At 36.2% G+C, this 26,886-nt stretch overlaps 1 protein-coding gene across 2 annotated transcripts in view; it reads left to right on the top strand.

The window, feature by feature from the left end:
• LOC150079820 (phospholipid-transporting ATPase ID-like) overlaps positions 1–26,886 on the top strand; it is a 194,797-nt gene that overhangs the window by 146,869 nt on the left and 21,042 nt on the right. For both annotated transcript variants that reach the window (XM_090383847.1, XM_090383846.1), the window contains exons 15-17: positions 4,113–4,232; positions 22,115–22,212; positions 24,868–25,046. In XM_090383847.1, coding sequence (XP_090239973.1) covers positions 4,113–4,232; positions 22,115–22,212; positions 24,868–25,046 — 397 coding nt within the window. The remainder of the gene's footprint in view (positions 1–4,112; positions 4,233–22,114; positions 22,213–24,867; positions 25,047–26,886) is intronic.

The raw sequence follows: 26,886 nt of genomic DNA, 5'->3' as shown, positions 1-26,886 counted from the left end.
ACAAAGCTTCTTCTAAAGAAGCTTCTGTCTTAGGGATTGTCAAATGATTTTTATAATTGAGGTTATCTAGTTTTTTTTTTCTCTGACTGCTTACTGCTGGTGATGATAGATGGCTCTCTGTCTTCTAACTTCTCCACTAATGCTGATATTCTCCAAGTTCTTTCTCATACTCTTTTCCTCTTGTTTACTAATGACCTTCTTAAATTAACTGGAAATCCTATCCATAGTTTTGGTGATGGCACATTATATTTCACCTTCCCATTTGAGAAAACTTGCTCTGCACAGTTTCAACTTTTCAAATATCCACTACTCGAATATTCCTTAAATGCTAATCTCCAGGTAATTCTCCATGTGCAAAGATAACTTAGTTAATTTTAATCCTTCTGAAACTCAGTCCTGTCTTATATCTCACAAAAATGATTCTTCTGCTCCTGTACCTATCTTCCATGACAGTCAGATGTCTAGAAAAGATCACATATCTCTGTTAGGGATTACCCTGACTTTATGTCCCATGTGCATAAGCACATCAAAAATATTATTTCCTCTGCATCTATAAAAAAAAAAAAAACTGGGTTTTTTGTTTTGTTCTCAGTGTTAGCATTAGTAGAGGCATATGATACAAGAAACCATGCTTATGCAGCATCAGCCAAAAAAAAAAAAAAAACCACTCCCATTTCGCCCCTCTCTTCGTTCGAAATACCTGTCCAGCTGAGCCTTAAATTTATTTAGGCCATCAACTTCCACAACAAGGGATGGAAGTCTGTTCCTCCAACCAACTACCCGCTGGCTAAAGGCAAATTTCCGCACATCTATCCTACATGTCTTTCTTCAATTTGAATTTATGCCCTCTCAGGTGATTATTCTGAGCAAGAGGAAGAATCCCATCAGCATTGAGCATGCTCAAACCATTCAAGGCTTTATACACCTCTATCTTTTCTTTTCTTTTCTTGTGTTACTTTTCTTCTAAACAGCTAATCACTCTGTACAAATCTCAAATTTGCCCTACTGTGGAATACTGTTCCTCACTCGTTGGCAGTGCCCCCATAACCTCTCTTAAGGTTCTAGACTCAATTCAAAAGAAGCAGTTAGGTTAATTAATGACACATCTCTTACAAAGTTTCTCTCCACTCTGTCTTATAGATGTTCTGTTTATGCTATATGCCTTTTCTTTAGATATCTCCATGGCCACTATTCTTCTGAATTGGCTTCTATAATTCCTCCTCTCTTTTCCAAACCAGTATGAACACATGTCACAACCAGTCAACTCCTGTCCAACTTCAAACTCACAGAACCAACTTTTCTTCCTTATTTATCCTTTCAGCTTCCATTTTCTGGTACAACCTACCATTCACACTTATTTCCCCGAAAATTACAATCTACAGAAATTCAGGTCTAATGTTAAAAAGCATCTTCTTCTTTCTTCTTTTCAGCCTTCAACTCATGCATGGTACTATAGGTTCTAATACATTTTGTGGTTAGGGTTTTCATAAAAAAATAAATAATAAATAAATAAAAATAAAATATTGAGAGAGAACTAGTATACTGGAAGTCCAGGAAGAGAGAGTAAGGAATGGTTGGACAGATACCTGGAGGAAACCAGCTGACTCTTTAGAGGCTGATTCTGAATAAGCCTAGCTTCCTCCTTTAAGTTTATTTTCCTTTATTAATATAGTGTACTTATACTAATTAGGAAACATATACAAGGGGAATTCAAAATAAAAATTGTATTCACCCAGAAGTAGTGATAGAAAAATACTTTTTTTTTTTTGTTTGTTACATTATTCTCTATAGCAACCTATCAAATTTTTGTTTCAATCCAACAATTTTTTTTCTTTGCAGTGCTGAATGAAGTGTCACAGTGAATAAAGTGGAATGCAGATCAGTAATTTGGTTCCTCTTTCTGCAAGGGGAAAACACCCAAAACAATCCATGAAGAAATGGTTACTGTTTATGGAGAAAACTACCTAGGTTACAGTGTTGTTGTTACACATTGGTATAAACAATTCAAGTGTGGGCGAACCTCAGTGCATGGTGAAATCTCAGGATCCTCCACACTGTTGTAATAGAATGGAGCATTGCAAAAATTTAAGACATTAATCCTGGATGACTGCCATATTTGCATCAAAGAATTAGCTGCAGAGCTCCAAATTAGTGCCGGTTCTGTGGAGAACACTCCAGAGAACCGGCACTAACACCATCCATCATCATTTGCATAAGTGTAAAGTGTCTGCTAGATGAGTTCCCAGACTTTTGACCCCCCTACCAGAAGAAGGAAAGGGCAAAATGTGCACATTTTGCCAGGAAAAGCAAGGGGGTTTTTTTCACAGCTAGTCACCCTGGATGAAACTTGGATCCATCACTATGATACTGAAACTAAACAAATGTCAAAACAATGGAAGCATGCAGAATCACCACCACCCTCCTAAAAGGCAAAGAAACAAAACACATGCAAATTCACCCCAGGTTCTCTCCAGTAAGGAATAGTCAACGAGGGTCCAGACACTGCAAAATTAAAAGCCTTCTCTGCATTGCATTCAAGCCAGCATGCCTTTCAATCACCACTTTAATGCTCCTGTTATTTATTGAGCATACTGGGAAAGGAGCCAGGGGTATGTGCATCAACTGCCTCTGTTCATGCTGTTCTCTCACACGAACTGCGAAGGCAAAAGTCGGGACTTTCAAATGTATCAGGTGTCATTTTGTTTATTTAATTTTAATGTTAGGTTATACCATTTTTTATTTAATGTAAGTTTTTTAATGTCATTTCAGGCCATCTTAATTTTTTTGTAACTTAATGCCATTATGGACATCATTGTATCATCTTATTTCATTTAATATCATTTTATGTTATTTTATTTAATTTTTTAATGTAAATTTATTTATTTCTGTAATATATGGTTGTCATCATCTCTGTAAGTGTCAACCTCTGGCCTTTTGGCCGTGAAGGGACATTGCAACACTATCCAATCCTGTAACTGTTGCAATTGAAGGTGGTGCAATAAAAGATATTCTCTCTCTCTCTCTCTCTCTCTCTCTCTCTCTCTCTCTCTCTCAAGTGCTGGAAATGTGACAGTCAGTTTTTTTGGGATCAGCATGGTGTAATACTAACAGGTTACCTTCAGAAAGACTGTACCATGATGGCAGGTTATTATTCCAACATCTTCATAAAGCTGCCTTCTGCTATAAAAGAAAAAGACATGGAAAACTGCCAAAAGGTGTCTGTTCCACAATAATGTCCCTGTGCATTCCTCACATGCTGCAGTGAGGTGTGGTTTTGAAATGTTACTGCAACCTGCTTATTCTCCTGATCTTGCACCCTCAGCTTTCTTCCTCTTTTCTGCCCTGAAATATTTTCTTTGTGAAAAACACTGCTGCTGATGATGAGGTGATTTCTGCTGCTGAGTCATGGTTTGAAGGAGAATCAGTGGACTTCTAGAAAACTGTCTTGCGGAAGTGTATTGAGAGGTGGCAGTAATGTGTCATTTTGTCTGGTGACTACGTTGAAAAAGTGTAATATGTAATGTTCATTTCAACCTTCACAACTACTTCTGGGTGAATATGAATCTTTTTTGAATTTCCCCACCCCCCCATAAACAGAATAAAAAATATATTTATTTCACTTGTTCTGTATGAACTAAAACAATACAGAAAATCACATGTTTAGCATTTCACCTACATATATACTAATGCATTCATGCGTGCAGGCGTAATATGACCTGAGCAGCCCTTGTGCCAAAAATAATAATAATTCATGTGTGCTGTTTTCTCAAAACTTTCAATAGGTACTGTGTTTGTGTGATCATACCAGAGAAATTGGTAATCAGTGATTACCAATTTCTTAGTAACAAAAAATGTAATTTTTTTCCTGTTTTGTGAAAAATCTGATTTAAAAAAAAATATATATCATTTGTAGACATAATTAGCTAGACTCAGAACAACCATATGTTTATTATTTGTCTTGGCTGTATTGTTTTCAGATTTTTCCTTAATGTACAAATGCTGGTCTGTTTTTATCATCCAGACTTGTAGCTTTCTCTTTGGCTAATAATGTACATTTATGTGTTACATTTGTAAAATTTTGAACTTTTGAATGGTTTTATTTGTATTTTCAGGTGATAATTAGGAAAAATGGTAAAATAAAACTCTATTGCAAAGGTGCTGATTCTGTGATATTTGAGCACTTAAATTCTGCTTGCTCTGAAATCAAACTAAAAACAATTGAACACCTTAATGTAAGTACATTCACTTATGTACTTTTTATTTAGCCCCATTCTACTTCATTTAATATTGCATTGGTCCTTCATTTTGTTATCAACTCTTTGAGTGCTGCAGTGTTAAAAAAAAAAAAAAAAAAGTTTTGTTATTACACTGCCTAACCTTTGTATTAATTCTTTAATATAATGAAAATTACACTTAAGGGTGTGTATGTGTGAGAGAGACCTCATGAGGTCCAAGTGCAAACACATCAGGCCATGGCATGTACTATTTATCTCATATCATTGTTAGTCTATACATTTATAATTACATTTTTTTATATTCAATTTTTCATTTGTATGAGTATATTAGTTTATGGTGTAAAGTAATTATGGCAACTTAGAAGAATAGCCAAAACTGGGAGCAGCAGTGCGTAGCACATGCTTCTTGATTAGACTGGGGTTCGAGCCCGTGACCACCAAATACAGAGGATGTGGAAAGGTCAGGGAATGATCACCGCATATCCCCAGAGCAATATGGCCTTAGTTGCTAATGCTCCTAAAAAAACCAAATAACAATAGCCAAAACTGCAAAAGTTTTTGGATGAATATTTATCACATGACTGTTTCAGTAATGCCATTTTTAGTGGTGGTTCATAATACAAGTATTCTGTTAGTGCTAATTCAGAATCATTAGCTGAAATGCCTCCTAAAAATCTTAAGGAGAGCATATCTGTTATTAGGCAGATTTGCTCTCCTTGTCTAACTTGTGAATCCACAGCATCCTAAAGATGCTCCACAGGGTTCATGTCCAGGAAGGCCATTCCATGGTGGTAAAATCTGCGGAATGCTCTTCGAACCATGTTCTAGTCATCACGGTTCTGTGGGGAGGTGCATTGTCCTGCTGGAAGAGTCCATTGCCCTGTGGGTGCACGATGACCATGAAGGAATGCAAATGTCTGCACAGATGGACACGTAACCTAGACCATTCAGAGATATGTCTAGGTATACCAGAGGTCCCAATGTGTGCCAGTTGAACATGCTTTAGACCAGGTGTGTCAAACTCATTTCTGTCGTGGGCCATTTTGTGTGGTGGTATGATTTTCGCAGGCCGCATAAAATTTTCTTAAATATTATATATTGATTCAGGATTCAGTAGCATAATCAGGATAATTAAAACTGACATGTAATTAACATTTTAAATTTTTATTCAGATCTACAGAATACAACTAATTTAGTATGTATAGTGAAGAAATGGGAGTAAAGGGGCTGTTGATGAACTGGTAACCAAAGGAGTGCAAGGCAGCCAAAGTAACACACCTCTATTAGTTACAATTTATTAGGAAACGTTTCGGAAATTGCTACAAAGACTGAAGATGGATTTTGTAACAATAATAATTTCCGAAACGTTTCCTAATAAATTGTAACCAATAGAGGTGTGTTACTTTGGCTGCCTTGCGCTCCTTTGGTTTTAGTATATATAATTGTTATATTTTTATTTAAAAATTAAATATTCAATATATTTATGAAAATAATTAGTTTTCCCTGAAACCTGCCAGCGTTTACCCCCTACTAGTTTTTCAACATCAGGAGTCAAAGACTGGGAACATACAATTTTCAGTATGTCGGAAAGATGTTTATCTGTCAATTTCGATCTATACGCTGTTTTATTTAATTTCATACATGAAAATAATTGCTCGCATAAATATGTACTCCCAAAGTAGCACATAATTTGCGTAGCAAACATTTTAATTTCTGGGTATTTTTCACCTAAGTAAGAATATATTTTTGGAATTCCTACTTCTCGACATTTGTCTTTCAAAAATGAATCATTTTGGAAATCAATTAATTCCAGTTGAATCAAAGTGGGAGCTTTTTCGATTTCAAATGAAAAAGGTCCAACAAAAAGAGAAAACATACCTTCTAACTCTTTAAAATCATTAAAACGCTTATCGAATTCATTTTTGATTTCCTCAATTTTATCACAATATTGTGAGAAAGAGCAATTTTGTGTTTTTAACTGCTCACAAATAGGAAAATGAGTCGAAACATCTTTTTTTAAAATGATTTTTAAACAATGTTAGTTTTTGTACAAAACTTGCTATTGCGTCGTACATGTTCGTTATTAACTTATTTTTACCTTGCAATGAAATGTTAAGATTATTGAGGTGGCTTGTAATATCAATTAAAAATGCCAAATCCTTAATCCACAAAGGATTTTTTATAACTGATACATTTTCATTTCAAGAAAAACTTATTTCCTCCAAAAGCATATAAAATCTCTTTAAAACTTTGTAGCATGATAACCATCGAACTTCTGTATAATAAGGAAGATCATCGAATTCAGATTCTAAATCTTTAAGAAGAGAAGTAAATTGCCGATGGTTGAGTGCTCTCGCTCAAATCAAGTTGATTGTTTTTGTTACTGTTTTCAATACATCATCCATTTTTAAACACAGAACTTGTTGATGAATAAAGCAGTGTACAGCCATGGTTTTCAGTTTATCTGGGTACTTTATCTGTCAATTTCGATCTATACGCCGTTTTATTTAATTTCATACATGAAAATAATTGCTCGCATTTTCTAATCAATTTTGCCACAAATCCTCGATTTTCACCTGTCATTGATTTAGCACAGTCGGTTGTTACAGACACAAGTCTGTCAAGAGGAAGCTTACACTTTTCTAAAATGCTCCACACAGCAGCAAAAATATATTTGCCAGTCATAGTTCCAAGAAGAGGGATAACTTCCAACAATTCTTCGGTGATCCTCATGTTATTATCGCAACCATGAAAAAATACAGCAACTTGAGCAACATCTTGTATATCTGTACTTTCATCAATCGCAGTTAAAAAGAACAAGACTTCTGTAGATATATCCTGTAGTTGTGAACTGATGTTATCTGCCATTTCGCTAATTCTCTCTACCACTGTATTTCTTGATAATGAAATATCGCGAAATGATTGCACTTTTTCAGGACAGACTATTTCAGCTGCTTTTATCATACATTCTTTAATTAACGAACCATCCATAAACGATTTTGAACGTTTTGCTAACAAATAGCTTATTTCATAACTTGCTTTTACTACTGATTCATTAGTTTTCATGAATTTTGTAAATACAGTGAAACTTCTCCTAACGGACACCTCTTTTTAATGGACATCTCTCTACAACGGACATTTTCAAATTCCCCAACTCTCCTCTATTGGTTTTAACGTGTTTTCAGCTTCTGTCTAGCGGACATTCTCTGTAACGGACGCCGACAGGCAATCTGCACTGTTTCGTTTAGATTAGCACTTAATTTGATCTCCCCATAACGGACAGCAGGCGAGCTCATGGCCCTTTTTCTAGGAACGTTTCTTCCACGTATTGCCTCAATCATGTGTTTATTTTCTATTTCCGATTCTCTGAATTTTATCAAGGTTTACGTCGCAGTTCTAAACCTTTTTTCAAGAATTTTAAGGCACGTGTAAAACTTCTGATGAATTCCGTGTGTGCAGGGGGGGGGGGGGATTTTGTTGGCTTTTCGTCTTTTGAGTTTCAGTTTTCAGTTTTGTTCAGTGTCGTGTGAAGTGCACAATGTCTTCTCGTAAACATTTAACTTTAAAAGATAAAGTCGAACTCAATGCGTATGATCGGCAAAAAAATAGTGTTCGCAATCTCGCTGCAAAATTCAAAATCGGAAAGACGCAGGTAAGCGACATCCTAAAGGAAAAAAATGAACTGCTCAATTTTGGCAACATGTAAATGATCAGGTTCAAAAATCATTCCCGAAGACTGTTGGACCTCAAATTGACAATGTTACGTATGAGTGGTTTTGTCGCACACGTGCTAAAAAAATTCCCATTAATGGGCCTATTATTAGGGAAAAGGCTTTGGAGGTTGCGAAATCTATGGGGGTAAATGAGTTCAAAGCTTCTGTGGGATGGCTAGACAAGTTCAAAACTCAGCATAAAATTTCTTGGAAAACCGTAAGTGGTGAAGGTGGATCTGTTGATACTGGGGTTGTAATAGAGTGGACCGTCAAATTGGAAGATTTATGTCGTGATTTTGAAGCTAAGGATATTTACAACTGTGACGAAACAGGGTTGTTTTTTAAAGCTCTTCCTGAAAAAATAATTGAGTCTAAAAAACAAAAAGTGCCAGGGCGGAAAAATTTCTAAGGAACGCTTGACTATACTATTGTGTACATATATGCTGGGAGACTTTGAACAACCTGGTTGTTTAAAGGGCATAAAGTTGAATCTTTTGAATGTTGACTGGAAGTATAATAAAAAAGTGTGGATGACATGGGATATCATAAGCAAATGGATAAGTCACTTTAACCAAAACATGATTCGTCAAAACAAAAAATTATTCTTTTCATGGATAATGCTGCATCTCACCTGCACATTGAATTGTATCATTCAAATCATTTTTCTGCGGCGCCTCCGTAGCCAGGTGGGAAGGAGCAGCAGTGCATAGCACACGCTTCTTGATTAGACCGGGGTTCGAGCCCGTCACCACCAAATATGGAGGATGCGGAAAGGTCAGGGAATGACCACCGCATATCCCAGAGCAATATGGCCTTAGTTGCTAATGCTCCTAAAAAAAACCAAACAACAACAAAATCATTTTTCTGCCACCAAATACGTCTGCAGAGTGTCAGCCCTTGGATCAAGGGATAATAAAAAATTTTAAACTTCACTACAGAAAACTTGTTTTAAGACATTTCATTGCAAACACGAATGATGTAACATGTGTGAGTGACCTTGCAAAGAAACTCAGCATCCTAGATGCGATTCAATGGATTTCCTCTTCAGTAAACGCAATTAGAAAACAAACTGTCGTGAACTGTTTTGTAAAGTCTGGCTTCTCAAACGCAAAAATTGAAGCTGTGAACAGCAATGTGGAGCACCAAGAAGAACAAGAACTTCAACATCTATTGATAATGTACGATACTTCAGCTACAAGTGACCCTGGCTACAAAGATATAGACTCGAACCTCACTACAGAAGATGGTGCTCTAGATATCAACGACATTATCATCGATATTTTTCAAGAAGTTCCTCATGAGGATGAAGAAATGGAAGGAGGTCATTCTGTCGAAGAACATATTAACGACGAACCACCGATGAAAATAGAAGCGCTCGTACAAATCAATCGTTTAAAAATGTTTTTCGCTGCTGAAGAAGATACTGAAGGACTTTCGATGATTTCTTCACTCCAAACAAATGTTGAAAACAAAATTATCAGCCGGAAGAAGATGAAGAAGAAAATAAGTGATTACTGTATGTATTTTTCTTAAGATAAAGTCATAATATGCATAGCACAATTGTATGTATATTATTTACAAAAATATTGTGCAAAATCTGTATATAATTTAATTTAATTTTACATTAAACATTTAACGATTTTTCTTTATCTCTTGTGTATGTAATTGTATATTATTTACAAACATATTGTTGAAAATCTGTATATATTTTAATTTAATTTTACATTAAACGTTTAACGATTTTTCTTTCTTTCTTTTTTTTTTCTCCCTCAGACTTCTTGTTAGTGGACTTCTCTCTAACGGACACAGTCTTGTTCCCCATGGCTGTCCGTTAAAGGGAAGTTTCACTGTACTTGTTGACTATGAAGTGTTTTCTTCATTGTTTTTAATTTTTCTTCTCTTATTTTTCCTTCGAAGCCCGAATATCGTTCCTTACGATTAGAGTTATAATGCTGCTTAATGTTGTATTCTTTAGCAACACTAATATTTTCCTTACAAATTAAGCATGTAATTTTACCGTACAAAAATAGTCCAGCTCCCACTTTTCTCGGAATTTTCTTCCCTCGTTATCAATTTCTTTTCTTGACTGGTGTTGAAAGTGACATTTTTCTATATAAATTCTATAGTTGAAATTAAAATTATAAAATTAAAAAAACGATTACTTAGGTATTTGTTAAATTATAGATAGCAAACACAACAAATCCCGACAAAGAAACTAGTACGAATGAAGTATCTTTTCGATAAAATTATAAAAAACGCTGCATTTGCAATATTGTAATATTAGTTTAAATGTAAAAGAAATTTAGATTAAGATTTCTCCATTTAAAAAATATTTTAAAAAATAAAATGTAACTTCTTTTATTTTTAAAGAAATAAACTTAAGTTACAATGTTATTTTAAATATAATAATTAAAATTTTCATTCATTTGAAATTAATGTTTATATTTTTAGTTCTTTCTAATCAAGGCTCCATCGATCCAGTCTCTTTTTTTTTTAATTATTACCAATTAAAATGATTATTTTTATATTTATTACAGAGGTTTTTTAATCCTTATATTCTAGAATTATAAATAGGTACTTTTTAATTGTTTACTTTAACATTTTATTTTTGGGCATCGCGGGCCACAAAAATTTTGTTGTGGGCCGCATCCGGCCCGCAGGCCACCAGTTAGACACCCTAGCTCTAGACCATTACCAACTGTCCACCTGCCTGAACAGTTGAACAGTTCGTTGTTGACATGACGGGTGCATAGCTTTGTGCAGTTTCCACCAGATGTGCACCCTTCCGTCCACTCGGAATAACTGGAAATGGGACTCATCAGACCAATCATCCCAGGTCCAGTGCCGGTGTTCTTTCACCCATTTGAGGCATAGTCCTGCGTCGTGGTGTTAGCAATGGGACTCTGATGGGTTGGCAGCTCCCATAACCTATTGTGTCTAATGATCGCCTTGGTGGAAACATTTCTGGCACCTCCCTTGTTGAAGTCTACAGTGATTTGTGCCACTGTCGCTCTCTGGTTGGCTGAAACAATGCAAGACAGACTTTGACAGCCACATTCGTCCACCACCTTTCTCCCTCCACAGCACTGTCCACGATGAGATGTTATTAGTATTAGCAATGGCCACATGGTGCAAGGAAGCCTATGGCTTATGCTGCGCCAACCAAAAAATAAAAATAACAAAAAATAAAATAAGATAATAATAAGAAGAAAATTTTAAAAATAACAATTAATAAGATTAATTAATGAGAGAAAAGGTGCAATAGACAACCTATACGTTTCCCTCCTCCCGTAGGTAATTATCCAGCTGACCTTTGAATTTCCCGAAACTGTCAGCCTCTACCGCCCATGTAGGTAACTTATTCCATTAATTTATAACTTACTGGATAAAATAAAACTTCCTGCATTCAGCTTAAACATCTCCCCCCGTAACTTGGAGAACTCTAAGCTAGGTTTCTGAGGTCACCATTTCAAGCTGTGTTCAAACAAAACAGCAAAATGTTTTGTTTGAACAGTATGATAAACATAAACCAAAAATAAAGTAGTAATATGTAGACCAAGATTTTTATAAGAACTTGGAGTGAACTAACACTGTTATTATTTTGAAAATTTTCACCCTAAAAGTTTACACAAATATGACAATAATGATTATTTAGCTGAGTGTGCAAAGATTTTTATTAATTTAAAAAATTCTGTTTATCAGAGATATTTTTTTTTTTTTTCTTATCAGTTCGAAATGATATATGTTTTGTTATATTTACATTACTGTATTTTTTGAAAATATGTTGATTCTCCCCGTAGAAAAGAAACATAAAGAGGTATTCAATAGAACAATCTAATTATCTGTTAAAGTATTAACAGATTTAAACAATTATTTAAACAAATAAAATTGTATGTAGTAGGCAGATTGTGATTTCTCTTCATCTTTGGTGAAGAAAGATTTATGATACTATCTTATTATCCATAAAAAATTAATAACACATATCATCAGAGAAAATGTAATTACACTATATGCCTTGGTTCACAGATTAAGGTTATTTGAGATGGAGAAATCTCTGCTCTTTTCAGAAAATTCAAGCAGTTTTGGTTTGTACTATACAAACTATATCACTCTAGAAAGAAGTGTGTTATGCAGTGTACTGGTTCTCAGCTGATGCATTGCGAAGAGCTGGCATATATGTTTCCAAAAATTTTAATAAGTTAGGATTAGTATTAGTAACGGCCGTATGGTGCAAGAAAGCCTATGGCTTATGCTGCACCAGCCAAAAAAAAAAAAAAAAAAAATCCGAACAAAACAATGATAAAAACAAAAATTAAATAAATAATAATAATTAATAAATAAATAAAAATAATAAAATGAAATAAAAAATAAATAAAAAGGAAATTAATCCTATCATCCTATGCGCTTCCCTTACCCGAAAGTACTATCCAGATGACCTTTGAATTTCCCCAAACTGTCGGCCTCTACCACCCATGAAGGCAACTTATTCCAGTAATTTATAACTCGCTGGCTAAAATAAAACTTCCTGCAGTCCAATCTAAACATTTCCCCCCGTAACTTGAATTTATGTCCCCTAGTTCTAGCATCATTTATAATCTTGAAAATTTCGTCCTCATTCATTTTACTGATGCCTCTCAGAGCCTTAAACACCTCAATCAAATCTCCTCTAAGGTGTCTAGTTTCCAAACTCTGCAACCCACATATTCGAAGTCTTTCTTCATAAGGACGCCCTTTTGCCGATCTCACCAGGCGAGTTACCCTTCTTTGCACCCTTTCAAGAAGCTCGATGTCTTTCTTTAGGTGCGGTCTCCATACTTGAACACAGTATTCCAAGTGTGGTCTAACATAAGCCTTATATAATGGGATTATCACGTCCCTATCTCTACTTGCAAAAGTTCGATAGATCATCGATAGGACACCATGGGCCTTCCTTGCAACCTGTTTACAATGCTCAGAGAATTTCATGTCTGACCGTATCGTAACACCCAAGTCCCTTTCCTCCAGTACTGGGTTTAGTTGAACTCCACCAAGTGAATAAGTTATTTTGGGATTACTGTTTCCCAGGTGTAATACCTTACACTTTGTTGGATTAAAGCACAGCTGCCATTTTTCTGACCATTCTTGAAGTCTATCTAGGTCTCTCTGAAGAAGCTCAGCTTGACAGTGATCATTAACTACTCTACCAATTTTAACATCATCTGCAAATTTAGACATCACGCCCTCTATCCCTTCATCAATGTCGTTTATGAAAATTAAAAACAACAGTGGTCCTAATACTGATCCTTGGGGAACCCCACTTCTTACATCAACCCAATCTGAGGAATAGCCATTTATCACAACCCTCTGCCTCCTGCCCTGAAGCCATCCTTCTATCCATCTAAGGATTTTCCCAGTGATTCCAACCTGTTCCAGCTTATAAAGCAACCGCTCATGTGGGACTGAGTCAAAAGCTTTGCTGAAATCTAAATAAACAATGTCGAAATTATTCCCTAAATCCAGCTCATGAGTGACCCTTTCGAAATAGCGAACCAGATTTGTTAAACATGATTTTCCCTTTACAAAACCATGCTGAGTATCCTTGAGAATTTCAATTCGATCCAAATGATCCTGAATTCCACCCTTGATCATTGCCTCCATGATTTTCCCTACTACTGAAGTCAGACTGACAGGTCGATAATTTCCCACTTCACTTTTAGAGCACCCTTATGTATCGGAGATACATTTGCACTTTTCCAATCCAAGGGAATCTCCCCAGAGTCTAGTGATGCTCGCATAACCAGCCTCAGTGGTTCAATGCACTCGCTTGCCGCCTCTCTCAAGATTATAGGGTATATTCCATCAACTCCAGGAGCCTTACTGGTCTGTAGGCTTGAAAGTTTTTTCATTAAATAATCTTGCGAAATTTCAATATCATTAATTACATATTTTTTAACTTCGCTCCCACAATTTCCCATTGCCACAAAAGGCTTTTCATTTGTAAATATCGATGCAAAATAACTGTTGAGTTCATCTGCAACGGCAGCTGGTGTATTTATTACTATCCCCTTTCCCTTACGTAAAGGTCCGATCTGGTTTGTCCTGCTCTTCTTGGCATTTATATATGTGAAGAATTCTTTATCCCCCCTCTTTGCTCTGTTTGCTAGTGATTTCTCATAAACTGCCTTTGCCTGTCGAACCTTTTCTGTGGCTCTATTACACATCACCTTGTAGCTGCTATAGGCTTCAGTACTTTTTATTGCTCTGTAACGTTTCCATGCCACCTTTTTCTGCTCAAGTAATGTGGCAACTTCACTATTCATCCAACTTGGAACCCTTCTCGTGGAATATTTTTTTAATGGTATATACGCATTCAAGGCATCTGTGATTAATGTTTTAAAAGCGTACCACAGTTCAATTGTATTCATTCTCTGCGCGATATCTACCCAGTTAATAGAGGCCATGTAGTACCTTAAGGCATCGTAATTTCCTTTTCTGAAATTAAAACCCATTCCTTTGCCTTTTACTTCTGCTACCTCTCTCGTCATCATCCACCGTAGAACTCCATGATCACTTCCTGCTACTGGTTCCTCTACTGTCAGCCCTGTTATGTCATCTGATTCATGTGTGATGATGAGGTCTAGGATATTCTTTTCTCTAGTACTTTCCCTGACATGTTGATACAAATAACAGTCATCTAGTTGATTTAAAAATTTTGTTCCCCATGTCGAGTTCATAGATAATACTTTAAATATTCCACCTTTGTGAGTTCAGTGGATTAAAATGTGGTGTGGTTCCATTGATTGAAGGCCATAGACATTTGCGTTTATACACAGGTGAACTTTGCTGTTGCCCATTATGACGTCCATGCTACACAGGCACCTTTGCTCATCCCTCTCATGGGAAAGGTACACCTTTTAACTCATTAGCTGGCATCCTGTTGTATGTCCACAAAATAGTGAAACTTAAATATCTATTTGAATTACATTAGTATGTTATTCACTTATCTGCATTGTTAATTACACTAGCAAATGAACAAAAAAAAAAAACTTTTTTGTACCCCTGGAGCAAATTGAGGAAATTGATCTGCCAATTTCAAAAAATACACAAATTATGTCTGTATCACATCTCCAACATTACTTGCAATTTTTATTAAATTGGGAAGAAGAATTTTGTGGAAGAAGCAAGATATACTGAAATTTTAGTAACTTAATAATTGACTAATTTCGTGTATCATACAATAATACATATGCCATCTTAAAAATGAGTCTTATTCATTTTAAAATACTTTAATCAAACATATAATGTACTACATACATTTCTATTTCCTTAGAAAGAAACCAGCAGTAATCTCTCCTCATGGCAGCATCCTAGTGACCTTTTAATGATGAATTATATCCTGATGAAAGTGTTTCCCTTGCTCATCACTTATACCTTCCAAATTTTGAGATAAAAAAAATAGATGGGAATGAATGAATACTGACACCAGAGTGCAGTTTCTTGTATTCTCTTTATCTTGGGAACTCCTCTGACTGTGTGGTCATCCCGGAATATAAACAGCAAATTTATTTTACTACAATTATATTCTTTCCTTCTTTCAAGAAATCCATGCACAATTGTCTTAAACAATTGCCAACCTGCTAGTGTTTACCACTTCATTAAATTGGGAAACACTTCCCTTAAGTAGCAGGATCCACTCCTTTCTTTGTCTAGAGCCTTAACAAAATTCTTCATTAATCCAAACTTTATATGCAAAGATGGAAGAAGAAACTTTTTTTTTTTGGTTCAACCAGTGGAACATATTTTATATTACTTCCCCCTTGTAAAAATTCCTCCCTCTTTTTCCACTGCTGCACAATGTTTTTCTGTTGCACAACTGTCCCACAAACAGAAAACAACAGTATTTTGTGAACCTTTTTAGACCAGTGAGTAATCCAGTTATCTTAAGATCACCACACACACACACATTCCAAGCAAAGGCACGGTACTTTATTGCACTCAGGATCTTGGGCATATTTTCATATGTTTCTTTTAAGTCAACAGCATGAAGTAGAGGAACTGATGGGAATGCATTTTCATTATGTAGCAAAACTGCTTTTAAACTTAATTTTGAGGAATCAATAAATCCTACCCTCTTCTGTAATAGATGAATCGTACCATCTTCTATAATGAAATACTTTGAAAACACCTTGATGCATTCAATATACAGTCAGTCCTCGTATAACACGTGTTTACACTACACGAATTCGATCATACACGATTTATAAATAGGGGAACGATATCTTATATAACATGAACCGAATTCGCTTATGCACAATTCGCCTTTATGTTTACAAGAAGTGGCAGTCGAACGCGCAATCACCCCAACTGAACGCAACACGATAGGAATGAAGAGAAGATTCTGAAAATGTATTAATGTTGTTTTTTTTTTTTTTTTTTTTTTTATTAGTGAAGGGGAAACACATTTCACCATAATAACGTAAAAACCAACACAATTCCAGCTATTGGTATAATCGCAAATGCAATTAGACCGAGTTTACTACCAGTTTATACAGATTCCACTAGCAGAAACGCAACTGGAAATTGTTTTTATTGTTTTATGGTAGTAACCCCTAGAAATGTGCTATAGTAAAATGTGAGGTGTTAATAGTGTATCTCTGCCTTTACGGTGTTGTTTATTCAGTTGCTACATGCACGCAGCTTTGTTTATGTGCATCAAGCATGCCTCCTCGTTTTGTAATTGTGCTTTATTCCCTAAAAATGAGTAAAATACTTAAAAGGTGTGAAAAGGAAGCATCCCGGTGAAGACACTGCAGATTCAGAGAGAAAAAGAAAGACAATATCAATAAACAGAGGCGGACTGGGTCAAAAATTCTTACCCGGGAAAATATATAGTGGCCTCATACTATGGTTTATGGCCAAAATCACACTGGCCACCGGGGTTTCCCCGTTAAGGCTTATGGCCAGTCTGCCTCTGTCGATAGAGAAAAAATATGAAATTGTGAAATGCTTTGAGCGAAATGAAAGACCATGTGATATTGCACGTGCTACAGACCTAAATGAGGCAACGCCGAGAATTACAAAGAATATGGAGAAAATAAAAATGCTTTCATAGCAGGAACAACTCAAAGTGTAATTAAAATCCATTAGATTGACCCAAAGAATTGGAAGAGATGGAAAGGCTATCATCTGTTTGGATAGAAAATCAAACAAAAAACAAGTTTGCTTACGATAGAAGCAAAAGCATTAGCAATATTTTATTACGTAATAGTCGTAATAAAATACGTATTTTATTCGTAAAAAATACTTACGTATTTTTTATTATTTTATTTTTTATTATATTATAATAAAATATAATATAATAATAATAAAAAATATAAAAATTATTATTTTTTTATTACGTATTTTAATCGTTATAAAATACGTATTTTATTTATTGTGTTTGGTAATGTTTTGGTTACCAATGTGTGTTCAATCTTGGGTGGTCAGCACCTAACCCTATTTTTCCCATAGGGCCTGTTGTTTATATTGCATGATTTTGCATTGCACGAGGGTTTCTAGGAACACAACTATCGTGCTATACGAGGACTGACTGTACCGTAATTTTAGTTGCTTCTTCAAGCATATTAAAACCATCGCAAAGTATTTTCAAAATATTTCATTACAGAAGACAGTATGTGTGAACTGAGTCATTCAGTTCTTAATTAGCATTAGTAGAGGCATTTGATGCAAGAAAGCAAGCTTATGCAGCATCAGCCAAAAAAAAAAAAAAAAAAAACCACTTCCACTTCACCCCTCTGTTCGTTCAAAATACCTGTCCAGCTGAGCCTTAAACTTATTTAGGCCATCAACCTCCACTACAAGGGATGGAAGTCTGTTCCACCAACCAACCACCTGCTGGCTAAAGGCAAATTTCCGCACGTCTATCCTACATCTGTCTTTCCTCAATTCGAATTTATGCCCTCTCAGGTGATTATTCTGAGCTAGAGGAAGAATCCCATCAGCATTGAGCATGCTCAAACCATTCAAGGCTTTATACACCTCTATCAGATCACCTCGCTGGTGCCTAGTCTCCAGACACTGTAATTTGCAAAACTTAAGCCTTTCTTCGTAAGAGCACCCCTTTGTTCCATTCAGTAACCAACCATGTTGTCCTTCTCTGTACTCATTCCAACAGCTCTACATCCTTCTTGAAATGAGGCCTCCAGACCTGTATACAGTACTCTAGGTGTGGCCTGACCATTGCCTTATACAAGGGAATAATCATCTCCTTATCCCTGCTGGAAAAATTCCTGTATATCATTGACAATACTCCATGAGTTACTCTTGCAGCCCGTCTGCACTGCTCAGAGAACTTCATATCTGCCTGCACAACCACCCCCAAGTCCCTTTCATTCTCTACCACTGTCAGTGTAGTACCACAGAGTTGATACGTTGCTCTGGGGTTGCTGTTTCCCATGTGTAGTACTTTACATTTGTCAATGTTAAACTTCATTTGCCACCTCTCAGCCCATCTGCTCAACCTTTCCAGATCCTGTTGCAGCAGCATAGTGTCAGTAGTGTCGTTGACAACCCTGCCAACCTTTGTATCGCCTGCAAACTTGGACATTAAGCTTGATATACCATCATCAATATCATTTATAAATACAGAAAACAATAATGGACCCAACACTGAGCCCTGAGGGACTCCACTAATAACATTAGTCCACGATGAGCAGTGTCCATTGATTACCACTCTCTGTCTTCTCCCCCTCAACCACCCCTTTATCCATAGCAGCAATTTGCCTCCAATGTCACACTGCTCCAATTTGTGTAGCAGTCTTCCATGTGCAACAGTATCAAAAGCCTTTCTAAGATCCAAGTATATAATATCAAAGCTATTCCCTGCATCCAGTTCTTTTGTGACTGCATCATAATATCCAATCAAATTGGTCAGGCAAGACTTCCCCTTAACAAAACCATGCTGTGTCCGAGCTATAACTGAAGTCTTGTCTAAATGATCCTGCAGTGCTTCTTTAACCAGTGCCTCCATTAATTTTCCTGGAACAGAAGTTAAGCTCACAGGTCTATAATTACTTGTGTCAGCCTTTGATCCTCCTTTGTGAATTGGGGTCACATTTGCACATTTCCAGTCTATGGGTACCTTCCCTGAGTCCAAGGAAGCTCTCATAATTATGGCTAAGGGTTTGCTTACTTCCTTTGCTGCCTCCTTTAATATAACTGGATAGATCCCATCCACCGGGTGCCTTTCTTGTGTTTATCTTCAACAGTTTCTCCTCCACTTTACTCCCAGTTATTTCAAGATTCTGTAGCTTACTGCTAGAGTTGAATACACCTCTGGCATTCCCCTCGCTGAATAACTCCTCATGTGTGAATGTCGATGCAAAATATTCATTTAGTTTGTTAGCTACCTGAGCAGGATAATCAACAGTTGACCTATCAATATCAAGTGGACCAATCTGATTCATCCCCTTCCATCTAGAGTTTACATAAGTAAAGAACTCTTTGCTGTTTTTCTTTGCATCCCTTGCCAAGGATTTCTTGTAATCTGCCTTCGCCTGCCTAACCTCCTTTGTAACTTGGTTGCATATCAACTTGTATCTATCATAGGCTTCTGTGTCATGTGTTAATTTGTAAGTATCCCATGCATTTTTCTTCTCTGCCATATGCCTCATTAGTTCATCTGACATCCATTTTGGCCTAAACCTTGAACAATATTTCTTAGTTGGTATGTAAAGCCTAGTAGCTTCCAAGATTAATTCTTTGAATGCTTCCCATTTTGAATTTGCTGTTGGTAACATCATCAGTTGGTCCCACTGTATAGAATTTAAATACTGTCTCAGTCCATCGTAGTCGCCTTTACGGAAGCAATAACCCTTCCCTTTACCCCTAATGGTAGTTACCTCTTTGAGTAAATCCCACTTCAGCACACTGTGATCACTCCCACCTAGTGGTTCATTTATCTGCTGATTCTTAATGCATGAAGAATCACTGCTGATAATCAAATCAAGAGTATTACTCCCTCTAGTTGCCTCCCGAACATGCTGATGTAGAAAACAATCATCCAATTAAATCCACAAAAGCCCTGCTAGTGTGTGAGTGACCAGCCCCCAAATTCCAGTCAATATCTGGGAAATTAAAATCTCCCATTATAAGACTCTCTCTGATTTACTGGCCCACTCTATTTCCCTGTACAGTTTCTTATTATACTCATCAGAGTCATTAGGCTTATAGCACACTCCTACTCTCAATTTTGATCTCCCAATGCTTATGTCACACCAAACTGACTCGACACTGCACTGTCCAGCGATGTCCACTGGCTTCACTTCCTTGGATTTTATGTATTTCTTAACTAATAGCATAACCCCCTCCTCCCTTCCTATCCTGTCTATCCTTTCTGTAGACGTTGTACTCCCCAAATTGCAGTTCTGCATTCCTTATATCTGTGTGACACCACGGCTCTGATATCCCAACGATATCTGCCTTTGATGTTTTGAGCAATACCTCAAATTCATCAAATTTATTTACTAAACTCCTAGCATTGGTGTACACGCAAGTATACCTGCACCTGTTTCTATTCTTAGCTACCCTAACACAACCCATGTGTTTACTTGTACCGCAATGGCTCCCAGCAGTCTCTGAAATATCGTGCATCTTGTTTTTCAGGCTTCTGCTCATTCTAATAGAAGCAGTGCAAGAATCTCTTTCACCTCTGCCAGTGGCTACTGTCAATCTATTGGTCTTTGTCTCCCCCCAAGCTAGCAGTTTTCCGACCCACCTAACACTGCCTCGATAGCATCAGCAAATATTCTTGCACCCTTTCTATTTAAGTGTATCCCATCCCTGTAGAAGCAATCTCTCCTGTTAACAAGTGCAGTCCAGCCTGAAAAAAATTCTACCCCTTGAGCCTTGCACAATCTTTCCAGGGCCGAATTGATCGACAAGGCTCTCATCATATACTCCCTCCTATAGTGTATGGGCAGAATTGCAGACACTTTCAAATTCAACCCTAATTCTCGGCTTTTGTTCAACAGTGACCTGTACTTGTTAAGTAATTCTGCCGGTCTCCTACTCTTAAGCATGGTGCATTGTAATTTTCTAGTTGGTAATTGAAATCTGTTCAAGTGGATGGTCCAGCAATGTCTGCAACAAAAGAATCTTTGCTACATTCATCATTCTTTATCCCATAATTTTGGGGGATCTCGGTATTGTCAGGTCTTCATTATGTATAACAGGCTTTATTGCAGATGATATATTAGGATATTTGATGATGTGCTTGGTTTTTCTGGACATCTCTGGTATTTTTGCCATGGAGAAATAGCAATCATCAGTGTGGTTGTGTCAGTTCTCGCCACACCACAGGGAACAACAAATGGCGTAGTTTTAATTTTCCCAGTTAGCCACATCCTCAAATTTGTGGTGCTAGTAACACAGCACATATGGTGCCAAAGTTTTGTTCTGATCACCAGTCTTGCAACCAAAGTACAGAGAATATGCACATTTAGTAATACCATAGATTTTCTTCCTCTGAGTTTTTGTAGTAAAACCATCCACGCATGTAGATGAAATTGTCGGGCAAATCTGACACTCCCTTTACTTCTGTTTAAACATTTTAACAATACAATACTAAGCAAAACACAGACAAACAAATAATATGCAGTAGATATGCAGATAAACTGTACATGTTCTTGCACTACAAACATCCTTCTATTACTAAAAGAGAAAGACTGGAGGCAGGCAGATAAGGGTGAATATGTTAACCCTCCCCAGCATTGTTACTATCTATGAGCACATGCAAACATTATTATATATGTACAGAACATGGTACCATTCTCAATGAAATATGGACTTCTCTCCTCAGTGCTGCTTGCATGACTTGTTTGCTCATAATTAAATTACTTGCATTTAAAATTACTTTTCAAACTATTTTTAGCAAGTTTTAAGTTTAAAATATTTAGATTCCTTTCTGATCCAGTTTATTTGGCAAAACATTACCTCTTATCAATTAAAAACAAAAAATTTGTTAATTGCCAATATCACAAGTATGCTTTAAAGAATCGAATTGATACGTAGAAGATATCAAATTACCGATATACTCCAATGATTAATTGCAGTATTTTTTACATTAACTTTGATAATCAAATTTTTTTAATGCCACTTTGAATTTTTAGTGGGATAATTTTCTTGTAGAAATTTGCTGGAGAAGGTCTACGAACACTCTGCTTAGCAGTTAAAGATGTGGATCAGAAATTTTATGATATCTGGAGTGAGAAGCTTCACCAAGCTGCGTATGTGATTTAGGATATTTTCTGTATTTACTTCCTTATTTTTTAATTATTTAAATGCCATTTTCAGGATTTTTCTGCTTTAAAATTACTTCAAAATATACAAAAAGTAGCACAATTTTTTTTTTCTTCCTTGGTAAGAAGAATAAAATATGACTGGTTTTGTCTTTGAGGATAATAGTTCTGTGCTAGGGTGAATATTGAATTATTCATTAAGAAAGGTTTCCATTCCTTCAGTCCTGTTAAATAGCAGGTACCATGTTACCCACTTAGTTTGTTATCCTGTATTATATAATAGTAGTAAAATAAAAGCTAGTTATGCAAATTAATGAAGAATTTCATAATTTTATTATGATTATTATTCTATAACTTAAAGTAATTGCTAAATTCACATCAATATCAATAAATTAATAACATGTTGAAGTTTTAAGGTGTCAAGATTAGGGAGACCTCTGCTTCCTATTTTTTTTCACAGAAGTAAACCATTTTCTGAATTACCTTCTGTTGATTGCAGTAGGCTGCTGAAGGATTAAGAGGCTGTTTAACCAGTATCTTGGAAATTTATCTGTTTTCTTCACAGAAATGAGTCATCCAGTTTCAGTAAATTTCACCTGTCTCTGTTTATGTGGTAGGTACAAGTGGACCCTAGTTTGGATCATGGTGTTAAAAAAAAAAAAAAAAAAATTGATATTTCAGAGGCACTGTGAGACCCCCTTCTATGGTGAAGCCTGAGGCTGGCACCTCATATGCCTGTTCATAAGTATGGCACTGACCGCACACTTAAACATATAGGGTTCCACAAAAGACAACCCAAGAGATACCCTCTCCCCACTACTAATCATTGTTGATGTCAAAGCTGTGGTGTCAACAACACACTGGAGGACTGGAAACAAGTGTGCTGGTTGGATGAGTCCAAACACCTGGTGCAACATGCTTACAGGTGACATGTGTATGTCATCCATGGAACTGTTGTGCATGGCACCTACTATCCAGGAAAGTGGCAGTAGTTGCTTAATATAATCGTCTTTTGCTGGCAAGAACTAGGACTCATGGTGTGTACGGACAAACATTTCACTGGAGAGGTCTACTGGCAGATCTTTGGAGACCATGTACTCTGCCATGTTGCATTTTTTCTGAACAGAAATGGGATCTTCCAGGATGATAAGGTGCCGTGTCAAGAGGTCTGATGATGTTATCAACAGCAAATTCTAAATGGGAAACATTCAAGGAAGTAATCTTGGAAGATACTAGGCTTTTTGTTCCAACTAAGAAATACTGTTCTAAGTTCAGGCCCACCCAAATGGATGCCAGATGAACTAACGAGACTCGTGGCAGAGAAAAAAAATGCATGGGATGCACATAAATTGTCAGGTGACACAGAAGCCTATGGTAGATACAAGCTAGTCTGTAATCAAGTCACAAAGGAGGTTAGGCAAGCAAAGGCAGATTATGAAAAATCTTTGGCAAAGGATGCAAAGAAAAATAGCAAAGACTTCTTTACTTATATAAACTCTAAAAGGAAGGGGATGAATCAGATTGGTCTGCTTGATATCAATGGTTTGACTATAGATGATCATTCTCAGAAAGCTGTCAAACTAAATGAGTACATCTACATTCACACATCAGGAGTTATTCAAGGAGGAGAGGGCCAGAAATTTATCAAACTCTAACAGGGAGTTAAATTATTTTGTAATAACTGAGAGCAAAGTGGAGGAGAAATTGTTGAAGTTAAACATAAGAAGGCACCTGGGGTGGATAAGGAAGTAAGCAAACCCTTAGCCATAATTATGAGAGCATACTTGGACTCGGGGGAAGTTCCCATGGACCGGAGATGTGCGAATGTATCTCCAATTCACAGAGGGGGATCAAAGGGTGACACAAGTAATTACAGGGGCGCCTCCGTAGCCAGGTGGGAAGGAGCAGCAGTGCTTAGCACAGCATTAGTACAGGTACATGATGCTTTCTTGCATCATGTGCCTGTACTAATGCTAATGCGGATCCATGAGTCTCAGGAAAATTATCACCTTGGATCTGTCCCTACATTCCATTGAAACCAGACTTAGAACTTTGAAATTCAGCATTTTCTGGAGGTCAACACAGGTTATGGAGACGTAGGGTTTTCCTTCATCAGGGCTATCAACAGGTTCAGGAGACTTCTGATTAAAAACAACCAAGTAAATTTTTTCAATAAGTCTTGGCATAGCCTCCCCCCCCCCACAACAGTCTCTTCAAGCAGGACTGACATAAACAATCCTACCAGCCAGGCATCTTCAACTACAGAAAATGCCAGCATATCCCAGTGCTTCCACTCAGACTTGAATGTTTTAGAATATTTTTCACTGATGATATAAACAAAGAATTTTAGTTTGTGAAATGTCTGATTAGTAATATAATTTTAATTCAGTTATTCCTAGTAATTCCTGTGTTTCTGCATAGGCTCCATTGGGCATGCCTAAATTATCATGTAACTCAATAGTAATAAAATTTGCATTAAATTGCATAAAATTGTATTAAATCAATTTGAAGTGAGAATGGCATTTTATTATCCTTCATTTGATTAAGCTATGTAATGTATTTCAAAAATTACATAAGACTAATTCTGTAAATTTTCTTATAAGTGACCTATCATGACATTCAACAAATTCTTATGTATTTTAGCACTTCATTAGAAAACCGTGAAGAAAAAGTTGATGCAATCTATGAAGAGATCGAGCAGAACTTGACATTAATTGGTGCCACAGCCATTGAAGACAAACTTCAAGATGGTGTTCCTGACACTATTGCCAATCTTGCTTTAGCTGGAATTAAGATTTGGGTCTTAACTGGTGACAAACAAGGTAAGCCTGTCTACAATAGTTTTTAATATTAAAATGATTTAATATAAATATGAAGTTTTAATTTGATAATAAGCTATAAATTTATGAAATGCTAGTGAAGTCATAAATTATTAGTTATGCATGAGTTTGAACCAAGAATTTCCTGTAAAAGTTTACCTCTTTCAGTGCCGCACTCAATTCAACTCATTTTGACAGAGGTACATTTTTGATCAGGGGCACAGCAAAAAATTGCCATTCTTTTGTATGTATTTTAAATCGTTACACCACTTCCTGATTTTAAAAAAAAATTTACTTAAATCAAGTTTCTGAAATTTTTTTTTAAAATGCAGTAGAGAATTTGGGCTAATTCTGAATGAAATCCAGCAGCTCTCATCAGAGAAGTTTTATGAAGATAGGAAAAAATAAATCTGTCTGAAAATTCTATTTTCAAAGACAGTATTGTTAGCATCAGTAAGAAGTCTATACTTATTAATGTTATTCATGAAGGCTTAATATTTAAGTTTTCAGATGATACAAAGGTTGGCAGGGTGGTTAATGATAATAATAACAGTATGGTACTGCAAGAGGATATAGAAAAGTTAAGCAGGTGGATTGAGAAATGGCAACTTAAAGTTGAAATTGACAAATTCAATGTACTGAATATATGGGTAGCAGTAACATACCAACTATGTGGAACTATACTCAGGTAGTGGAAAATGAAAAAGACCATGGGTAATTGTGGAGTCAGATATGAAGTTCTCTGAGCATTGCCAACAGGCTGCCAGGACAGCCTGTTGGCAATGCTCAGGGACAATGCTCAATATATAACTCATGGAGTTTTGTCAGTGATATACAGGAATTTTGCTAGCAGGGATAAGGAAGTGATTATACCATTTTATAAGGCAATGATCAGACAACATCTTGCATACTGCATACAGGTCTAGAGGTCTCATTTTAGGAAGGATGTATAGTTGCTGAACAAGTACAAAGAAGGGCAATGAGATTGGTGAGGTGCTCAGTTCTACAAATTGCAGTTTCTGGAGACTAGACTCGTGCATGGTGATATGATTGAGGTGTTGAAGGCTTTGAATGGTTTGAGCAAGCTCAATGCTGATGGGATTCTTCTTCTTGCTCAGTTTATGCATGTGAGGGGTCATAAATTCAAGTTGAGGGTGGACGATTGCAGACTAGACACGTGGAAGTTTTCCTTTAGCGCAAGTGATTGATTGTTGGAACAAGCTTCCATTTCTTGTTGTGAAAGTTGATAGCTTAAATAAATTCAAGGATGAACTAGACAAACTATTGGAGAGAATGGATAGGTGATATGGGAAGTTTTTTTCCTCCTCCTCAGCTGATGCTGTGTTGTAAGCTTTCTTTTTTGCATCATATGCCTCTACTAATTCTAATAAAAAAACAATTTTACTATTTACACTATTTTGTGTAATGATATATATTTTAACAAACTCATTTGTTATGAGTAGTTAACACCATTTTTATTGCACATTATAGCCCTAGTTGCTGATGTGCCATTAAAACCCAAACCCATTTTTATTGTTCAAAATTAAAGTGGTCAAAGATTTGCAATTTATTTTTGGCACTAATTTTTTAGTTTATAATGTCAGTAGATAAATTTTCTTGAACTTTATTGCCAGATCAAATACTCATCCAAGGTGGTACCATGACAATACACTTTTCAAAAAAAAAAAAAAAACACAATGTTATGAGTAAGCTTACACTTTTTTCTCTTTATCACTTAACATAAGATGGATATAGAGTTTATCTTTTGTTTCTGCAAGAAACATAATACTGAATTTCATAGAAGTTGCATTTGTATTACCTTTGGTAAGTCAATATTCCTGTG

This window comes from Mastigoproctus giganteus, chromosome 10 (assembly GCF_048544385.1).
Source record: "Mastigoproctus giganteus isolate SK-2022 chromosome 10, ASM4854438v1, whole genome shotgun sequence".
In the NCBI taxonomy this organism is placed as follows: Eukaryota; Metazoa; Arthropoda; class Arachnida; order Uropygi; family Thelyphonidae; genus Mastigoproctus; species Mastigoproctus giganteus.
Note: the sequence above shows the minus strand (reverse complement) of the source record. Positions and strands in the feature narration are given on the sequence as shown.